Source organism: Liolophura sinensis, unplaced genomic scaffold, assembly GCF_032854445.1.
Source record: "Liolophura sinensis isolate JHLJ2023 unplaced genomic scaffold, CUHK_Ljap_v2 scaffold_162, whole genome shotgun sequence".
NCBI lineage: Eukaryota > Metazoa > Mollusca > Polyplacophora > Chitonida > Chitonidae > Liolophura > Liolophura sinensis.
In genome coordinates this window covers 42683-53193 of record NW_027018101.1, presented here as the reverse complement: position 1 = coordinate 53193, position 10511 = coordinate 42683, and the positions used below count along the sequence as shown (strand labels likewise).

Here is a 10511-nt window from a genome sequence, read left to right as displayed (position 1 = left end):
ACTCAAGAATATTTCACTTATACGACTGCGGTCAGCAGAAAAAGCGAAACAAAAGTGAAAAAATAATGTCTTGGATTTGAACCCGGGACTACCAGGTATCACATACCAAATGACCAGTGATATAGGCCAGCCTAGAGATTATTTAAGTTTGAATAAAAGACAGAAACAATGCACTGTTGCACACTTGAACCCTTTCCCACTGCAAATTGCTGTGACACGCTTTGCAGTCTCATCAGGATTTAGGCCACATGTTAAATTGTGAAGAAAATTCGAACGATTTCTGAATAGAGACAATCCATGAGACAAGGAGATCTCAGAAATGTTTTTGTTTGATCCAATTTTGCTTTATTTACAGTTCGTTCACTTTTGTACTACTTTCACTAACCAGTTAAGGCCTAACTTCGCTATGGAAAAGATTGATATTCGCTAACATTTTTCATATAAGTTCATAATGACCGCCTAGTCATATGACATAGGGCTACATGTTTTTGATATTTTCTTCTGGGCCCAGTTTCACAAAGCATTGTACGACATTTTTGATCGTACATTTGTCGTAAGATATTCTGTACGTCACCATTGCCGCACCATTGTCCTATATGTGCGATTATGGTACAGGGTGAATATCTTTATGAAACTGGGCCCTGACTGATTCGAAGAGGGTATCGCCCAGGTGACCGATCCCCTAAAATAGGGCATTTGAAACTGGGCACTGCCGTGAGTCTTTAAAATTTTGCCACGGAAAAGTTCCCGACGAAATTATCCCGCGGTGCTTAAAACGTGTAGCTGCATTAGCACATATCAAGACACTGTTTTACTACAACGCAGTCATTTTCCACAGGAGGATCCCTGGACCCTGGCTTAAGTTTATCCTTATCCCCCGACTTCGGAGGTGGTTCCGTTCCAACTGTTCTTATAGGTTTTCCAGAAAAGTAATCATACTTAAGCATTGTCTTTACATGGGTTGATCCAGCTTACCTGGGTATGATGATTTATTTAAGATCAGCAAACTTTGGTCTCAAATATTTTTACTCAGCAGACCACATACATATTAGCTACACATCGAAATTGCATGGATGCATTTAAGACCTTGTTCTCTCTATATATATGACTACTCACATAATATGTACACTGTGATTGCCATTCAAGTGAATACTCACACTGTACATTTATTGTGTAGACTTCTGAGCGTACAGGAGGATCCGTCACACTGTTGGAGGCGTTACAGTACAATTCAGCTCTGTTCTCCTCGACACTAGATGTAAACGTCAATGTCCGGGTTGTGACCTGTACCGAGCTGGAGTCTTGGTTACAGGCACGCGGGCCTATCTCCCGGACATTACCGGATCTTCCAATGTACGCCCTTATGAAGGCCGGGGGCTTACTGGCCGAGGTCACACAGGTTACGTTGGTGGGTTTACCAGCTAGCACTGTATCTGGAAGGTTCGTCAAAGTCAGCTGGGTCACGGGTACTGAGAACATGAAATATTACCCATTTTTCTTGATTCTTGAATTGACTGATGACAATCGGAAAATATTTATAAAGGCAAACTGTCAAATTCAGCAAGTCTGAACTAAGTCAAAGTTTGTCATCTTTATATTTGTCATTTGAACATACTTCCGGTGAGACAGCTATGCCTGCAGCACCTTTAGTTCCAAAACACAATCTCAAGAAGTTTTGGATTCTGTGTAAACTCTAGTCATAATGGGTATAAATGATTTGCATCTGGGCGATGACCTCTCTGCCTGTAAATACCTGTGATACATAAAATATCTCTAATATATGATGCAATGCATACTGAAATTGTTTCTATGGTTTGCGGAAAAATATACACTAACCCAGCTGTTGTACTCTAACAGACGATTCTTAGCACTGTATACTTCGCATCAGAATAGTTTTGTTGCATATTCCGATATTTGAGGGCAAATCTATCATCAAAAACCGATTGAGAGATACATTCAATCTAACTAGATCTCATGACCTCGTCTACATACAATGGATGTTCACCATGGGTTTAGATATACAAATGTGTTGTGGTGCGGACAACTTCACAGCTGGCGGCATCATTGCTTATTTAAATATGGACCTGACACACAATAAATTTCTGCGCACCAGCAAGGATAAACAAGCCCTACAAAACAATACAAAACCTAACGATAGGTTTAATTTAAGCATACATTTCTCACTCGAAAAATTAAAGCAAACAAAGGCATCAAACCGATGAATACAGTTATTTTCTTAACTTTTATCTACATTCTTATTCGCTTAAAACGTAATTCTGAACAAGAGTACACGCAAAGACTTGTCACTTTATATACGCTTCCACACACAATATACATGCTTCATCAAAAATCAAGAAATCCTCTGTGATATTGTCATAGTTTGCCACGTGCATTTGTTTACATCATAGCACATGTGTATGTTTACATCACATGATCAGCTCCCCTATATTAATATTCATGACGTTGCAGCATAGCGATTTGCTAATAATACGTAAGTAACATATTGCGGGACTGCTCAAGGTGACGAAGTGAGTGGAATAGAGTGACTGTCTGAATGGAGACGCTGTTTCGAGTTCTTTATTTATCTATACTTGTATAAAATGTGGCATCAAAAATCACTTCAGGATAATGTGTAGGTCTAAATCAGCTTATGTTGTTTGTGAAGATAATCATAATACAGAGACTGACACTGAAGACAATGTGTTATTTTTAGGAAAACTGCATTCCCACAGAAACATACGAAAGAGTACTGTCAAGCGAAGTACCTCTACAAACACGCTTTCTCCCCAAGTTGTCAGGGTATGGTAGTGATCAACTCAAAGTCACAGGTAAATGCACGGTACCATGCAAGTACAAAAACATTATTCAGAACTTAGAGTTTGTAGTTGTGGATAGCCCAGCTAAACCCCTCATATGTTTCAACGCCTGTAATCTGCTACACCTGGTGAAAGTGGTTATGACAATTGATCAACCAATCACAAAGCAGTTTTTGACTAAAGAATCAGTGGTCAAGGAGAACAAGGGTATCTTCACAGAGCTTAGTTGTCTTCCAGCAAAAGCCAAAATTAGACTGCAAGACAACGCACTACCAGTTGTGCACGCACCACGGCGCGTACCCGTAGCATTAAGGGATCGTGTCAAAAATGAACTAAAACGTATGGAGTCAATGGGCGTTATCAGGGCCATTGACGAGCCCACAGAATGGGTAAGCTCAATGGTGGCCGTCGCGAAAAAAGACAGCACACTGCGGATATGTATCGACCCGAAGGATTCGAACGAAAACATAGTGCGAGAGCACTATCAACTTCCTACAACGGAGGACATAACACATAAACTGGCAGGTGCGAAATACTTCAGTCGGCTCGACGCAAAGTCCGGGTACTGACATATCCAGCTAGATGATGAAAGCAGTAAACTCACAATATTTAATTCTCCAGTACTACTTCAGAGATACCGTGACAAAAAGCTGTACCTGAATTCGGCAAAAATGGAAATAGGGGTCACAGAGACAAAGTTCTACGGGCACACTCTCACGTCGGAAGGCCGTGAAATTGTGACAAAGCATTTGAACAGGTGAAATCCATCATCACGCGAACACCAGGACCGGTATTAGCATACTATGACGTCACCAAGGACGTAACCCTCCAAGTAAACGCGTCAAAATCAGGCCTTGGCGCAGTCATTCTTCAAGAAGGCAAACCAGTTGTCTACGCCTCGCGAGCACTTACGCCGACACAACAAAACTATGAACAGATAGAAAAAGAAATTGTGCCAATTCAGTTTGGGTGTGAGATTTTTTTTTTTTTTTTTTGATTGGTGTTTTACGCCGTACTCAAGAATATTTCACTTATACGACGGCGGCCAGCATTATGGTGGGTGGAAACCGGGCAGAGCCCGGGGGAAACCCACGACCATCCGCGGGTTGCTGGCAGATCTTCCCACTTACGGCCGGAGAGGAAGCCAGCATGAGCTGGACTTGAACTCACAGCGACCGCATTGGTCGGAGGCTCCTGGGTCATTACGCTGCGCTAGCGTGCTAACCGACTGAGCCACGGAGAGTTTGGGTGTGAGAAGTTTTATTCTTATATCTATGGAAAACAAGTGCCAGTACACAGCGATCACAAGCTACTTGAGATAATCATGCGCAAGCCACTGGCTTTAGCACCACCCAGAATACAGCGCATGATGCTGAGCTTACAACTCTACGATTTGAACGTAGTTTTTCGCCCCGGAAAGGAAATTCCGATTGCGGACACACTCTCGAGAAATTACAAATCTGGACACGACGCACATGAAGATCCAACCCTGGAAGAGCACGTTCATGCAGTACTTGAACGGATCCCAGTAACTGATCAAAAACTGGAAAAAATCAAATCGGAAAAACAAAAGATTCAAACTCTCATCAAACTTAAATCTGTCATTCACAGAGGCTGGCCACAGACTAAACGACAAGTGGACGCTGATCTGAAAGAATTCTGGCATGTGCGAGACGAACTGACTGTTTTGAACGGCATATTGTTCAAAAGTGACAAAATTGTGATTCCAGCATCACTGCATGTCGACATGCTGCAACGGATACATGCAGGACATTTCGGCATGGAACTTTGCAAACGACGTGCTAGAGAATTTCTCTACTGGCCACATATGTGTTCACAAATTGAAGACTATGTGAACAGATGTAGCACATGTCTTGAACACAGCTCCTCCCTACTGTTGGAACCGATGATGTCGCCGCCGATACCAAATGGGCCATGGAAATTGTTAGCCACAGACCTGTTTGAGTGGCACAAGCGTAACTATCTCATTGTGGCTGATTATTATAGTCACTATTTTGAGGATCAGCCTGTTACCTAATATCACCACCAACAGTGTCATCAATCACATGAAATCAATCTTTACCCGGCATGGCATATTTGAAGAACTGATACCTGAGAATGGAAGCCAATACACATCTGCAGAATTCAAAAGATTCGCTGCAGAATGGAGTTTCAAGCACACCATGAACAGCACCTATCATCACCAATCTAACGGACTTGCTGAAAAGTATGTCGGTATAGCAAAACGGATCATGAGGAAAGCCCAGACCGACAGTAGTGACCCTACAGAAATACACCCACTGATGGAACCGCTATCCCAGCTCAACTCCTAATGAGTCGTCGTCTTAGAGACAACCTCCCAGTCCAACAAAACAGCTCCGTCCATCTGTACAAAACGCAAAAGATGTACTAAGGCGACTTTCACAGAAACGGGTGAACAGTGAGAAATACTACAACTGTAACACCCAATCTCAAAAACCATTAAGGGAAGGAGAGGATGTGTACATGCAACAGCTCAGTGGGAAATGGAAACCAGCGATAGTGAGAAAAGAAGCCGAGTACCACGATCATATATTGTCCCCACATCTGAGAGTGGAAATTATCAACGAAACCGTCGTCACATTATTCTGTCCAAACCAGCCCCGTTAGTCAACAGTCCGAACAACAAATCAACAGACTCGACACCTCCACCGCTGGAAAATCCAACTCATCCTGAGACCCCGAAACCACCTGACACATCACCAACTTCACAGTTCTCACGTGTTGGTCGACGTATTAAGCCCAAGATTTTATCTTATTTCATAACTGGATAAAGTGGAAGTGTTGTGTGTGTTATTGTGAGCACAGTTTGTTTTGCTCTCAGTTGCAGATCTCAGTCGGAATGCAAATTCCAACTCCAACAGTGAATTTGCGAATCAGTGATTAATGTGTGCATTCTATTCAGTTTACTGGATTACATCAATCCTTGGCACTGAAATAAATGATGCATTTAGAGATAGGTTCAGTTTTTCCATCACTCAAATTTGGATGATTCAAAGTGCTATAATAATATTATTTGCTATGTTAAATTGTTCCGAATTGTGTGATCTTGACATTTTTATGAAAGTTTAATGGATGAATAAATTTGTGTTTAGTTTTAAAACCTGGCGAACCACTGATATCATTTGACATTTGACTCCAACTCCAGTTTTAAGTATCAAACTGAGTACAAATACTTACAGTTTGCAGTGTATTCTGTTTTGTTTTAAATTGAAATTAGTTGCATTTGAAATGTATACTTGGGCAGTCCTTTAGAAGCAAAATTTGTAAAGAATGTAATACCACTAGCTTTCCTTCAAAAGAAGGGGGATGTGATATTGTCATAGTTTGCCACGTGCATTTGTTTACATCATAGCACATGTGTATGTTTACATCACATGATCAATGTATATAAATATTCATGACTTTGCAGCATAGCTATTGTCTAATAATACGTAAGTAACATACTGCGGGACTGCTCAAGTTGATGAAGTGAGTGGAATAAAGTGACTGTCTGAATGGATACGCTGTTTCGAGTCCTTTATTTATCTATACTTTCGTACGTCAAAAGGCGGTAACATAAAAGTATTACATCCTCTACAACCGATAATAACATATGTATAACATAAATAAAACGAAAACCTAGTAATTCTAGAGATCAGCTTGTGATTAACGCTGATCAACTCATTTACTGCCACAGTCCACCAATCTTTTATAAGCACTCTATACCACAAATACTGTGCCACAGATCAATAACAGGGCAACTGAGTGTTTTGTTATTCCATTTTCAGTACAGTGTGTTCCATAAGAGGCAGAAACATTATTGGTTTTAAACTTTCGTCAGTGTTCTTATAAAAAATACTTGCTTGGATTTTGTGACCATTCAATTTTTGGGAAAATGTATAGTTGTTTCTATATAACAACTGTTCATGTCATGCCGACATCCGGAGAATGCTATTTTAAAACTATTGTGCAGTTTTAAGCCCTTCTCCATCTGAAAAAATGGTTATAATATCATTTGCGGAAAAAAATCTCCCTATAATATCCGACTGACTGCTTGGTTGGCCGGTCTCTTGAATTATTGGCGCATGGAAACTTTTACACTATTCACACCACATCTGGGCTTCAGAATCAAAATAAATAATGAATTAAGCTTGACAAAACACACAAAAAACCAGATACCCTTCTCTAGTATATAGCATGCACCAGTCACTTCAAAAAGAGGACATATGTAATTGTTTGCATGTCAAATCTGACAACCGCCTCAAATATCTTTTTCCTGCTGTAAGTGAGAGCTGACATGGACAATTTTGACAGTTCCCAATGGGGCAGCGACCTAAACGGAAAAGATGCATGTTTACAGGAAAGTGGTGTAAAATCACGTGACAAGTTAAAACATCGGTCTCACACGACGGTGGATTAAAGTTAGTGATCATTAGAGAAGGCTGGACAAGAAACAGAATTTTCCCTTTATCTGACATCTGTTCATTTCTCTTGCCATTTGTAGATAAAGTAATCCTTATTAGCCTTCTCACAATGACTGCGTGGCATAGCTGTCAGCCAGTCCACTCTGGTATCTATCTAAATGACCAGAAACTCACTCAAGACACAACAACAACCCTTGTAAAACATCTCTTTGACGACATGCAGAATGCCATATAATAAAGGCGGAGATCGAGACCAGTGAATGTTGCTAAATTTGTGTTTTGTGCTTAAATGGTCCGTCACACTGAACAAGGTTTTAACAGACTTAAATATTTGTATCTTTGACTGTAGACTGAGGAGCCCCTAGTCGGGCATTACATTTTTTTTTTAGAAATCTTTATGTCTAAGAAACAATTGTTTGCCTAATAACATAAAGACAAACGATTTTTATTTCAATTATTTTCAGAAACATTTTGACAAAAAATTAGAGTTTGGTTTAAATGGACGAGCTACTTTTTCTTTGATAAAAATAATTTTAAACGACCGAAATATCTGCTTAAAACTAACGCGAGTCTGTATAATGTTCCTTTATAAGCAAATGGTTATCAAGTGGATTTTCGGATGTACACATCGGCGTATAGGTGTAACGGCTGTGGCTTGTACGTGTTAGGTGAACTATTACGGTGCATACACGTGTACGTAACCTATATATAAATACCAAAAATTCATCAACAGACAAGCTGGATGTATGTAATAAGACGATAGTAATGTAAGTGTGCGATGTATGTAATAAGACGATAGTCATGAAAGTGTGCGATGCATGTAATGAGACAATAGTTATGTAAGTGTGGGGCATAATGCAATTATGTTTTTAAATTTTAATTGTCTCAAACATGAAGTACATGTTTTAAACATGGAGCACATGTCTCAAACATGGAGCACGTGTCTCGAACATGGAGTACATGTCTTTAACATGGAGCACATGTCTTAAACATGGAGCTTATGTCTCAAGCTTAGAACATGTCTTAAACATTAAGCACATGTCTTAACGATAAAGCATATGTCTTAAAGATAGAGCACGTCTTAATCATGGAGCCCATGTCTCAAACATGGAGCACTTTTGAAGCCTGTCTTGATTTGAAACGCGATTAAATGTTGAACACATTGAAAGAATACTTGGAACATCACAGGCGATATTATTCACCTCAGTACGCGGAGGAGATCAGTTATTCATGTTGCACTGACCTTGAACTGTTACCAGTCCGAAAAAAATTGTCATTGTGAAAAACATACTGTGCTAAGCTATGTGTTTCTCTATAATAAAACTGACTTCTCACAAATCACCTTTAACATCCAGGGTAACCTTGATATACTCTCCTTTGTACTGACATGCCCATGTGGCCCGGGCTGTGTCTTGCGTGACGTTCTGTATCGTCACTGTGTAAACTTCCTCACCGTTGACGTGTTGACATCCCCCTGATAACCCTGCTGGTGATTGTTCTAATACTGGTATTGACGGTGTACACTCACGGGAGTTGTATATTTGGCGTAAGTTCTGATTATAGCTGTAATACCAGGTCGTTATATTCCTGTCACCTGCCGGTCTGGTTATCTTACACCCCAGAGTAAATGGACGACCGGCTATGACATCTCCCGGTGTTGTGACTGACTGACTGGATACGGATACTACTAAAATGGAAACAACAGACATGTACAAAATTATTTATTCTTAATGGCTACTTTTAAAGAGTGTTCATTATTTCAAATGCGTGTAAATGTACATGTATATACAAGAAACCATGCATGCATTTTGCATCCTGCAAAAACCTTACACATGTACCCTAAATTTGGGTGCAATGGAGCTCTCCTAACATGTCAGCATAACTGATTTCTAGCGCTTTGACAATGCAATGATTATTACCTTAATTATTGTTATTAAATTTGGATTATTTGGATGAAATAAGTATTATATGTATGTGAATTAAACATGTACCAATTAAACAACATTGTATCATGAATTAAAACATTATAAAGCTTACCTTGACAAAACTAGATTAATTTTAACCAAGTGGCATATGTGAAGGTGCGAGGTGCACGCCAGGTTTGCATATTTGACCTATCACATAAGACTATTCAGCGACAAAGGAATATTTTCCCTTTAACTGCAATACATCTGGCCCTATATTTCACTGAGGTATAGATTTATATTTGCAAAATGTTTCTGTAAACATGCATACTGATAATATGTCCCAAAATAATCACAAGATGGTAACGATAAACTATACATGATCAATTTGATCATATTTTCATAATTTATGGCAGCGTGAATCACGTCCGTAATCACATTTGACGTTCTTCGTGATGCTAAAGGTGGACACATTCCGTAATGACTGCTGTGAACTGTGATTACCGGCCACTGTGTTTTCACGTTATCATAGCTCCTGGATTATTGTCCTAAGATGTGAAATTCTGGTGGAAATTGAAGTCACAATTGATAATGAATGCTTACTCCAATTGGTGAGTTAACACGTTATTTAATAGTGAGATAAAACAATATAAAATTTCTTCGAGCCTTTATATTTTAGTTCAGTATACTTTGTGCTGCATGCTATATATGTGTTAGAACTTCCCGCAAACAACCGCAGCGTTTTCACCTTTTCTGAAGGCTGCTTTTTTGCTGATTATGTTTTATTATTCTGAAAAATTGAATTTTCATGCGTATGACCACATGAATGGACATGCAATACTAAAAATAATCAAATTCAATATCGTTAAATAATAAGCGTCTCCATACAACAAATGACTAAACCCTAAAATGCACATGTACAGCAATTGACTAGATACCAAAAACCTAAAAAATCTACTAACCTGCTGTTACCAAATAAATGATTTCAAATAAAGTCACTGCCATTTTCACCGTCGGTTTGACGTAAATAGCTGGGACTTGTCAGATGAACCTCTCAAGGGCGACAACTCTTGTAGCCTACATCTCTCATTTCCATCAAAGCAATACGTCGTCCAAAATCGGCACCTGGTTTCACAAAGATGTCGCACATGTGGGACAATTGTAGGTTAAGAGATATGTACAAAATATCGTGCGACAAATGTACGATAAAAATGTCATACGCCGCTTTGTAAATGTGGCCGCGGACCTTTTCATGGAGTACTACCAGACATTTACTTACTGCAGCTCAAGATAAAAAGTTGGATTTCTTCATACACGACGTAGGCAGCTATACGAGTGCTGAGCAC

General features: G+C 39.6%; 2 protein-coding genes across 2 annotated transcripts; both read left to right on the top strand.

Moving 5' to 3' along the window:
- The first annotated feature begins 2956 nt into the window (after positions 1-2956).
- LOC135481489 (uncharacterized protein K02A2.6-like) lies at positions 2957-3385 on the top strand. Its single transcript, XM_064761306.1, has one exon. It carries the CDS (start codon positions 2957-2959, stop codon positions 3383-3385), a length of 429 nt encoding a protein of 142 aa, XP_064617376.1.
- Positions 3386-4140: 755 nt separating this feature from the next.
- LOC135481491 (uncharacterized protein K02A2.6-like) lies at positions 4141-4854 on the top strand. The gene has a single exon (XM_064761309.1). It carries the CDS (start codon positions 4141-4143, stop codon positions 4852-4854), a length of 714 nt encoding a protein of 237 aa, XP_064617379.1.
- Positions 4855-10511: the final 5657 nt, after the last annotated feature.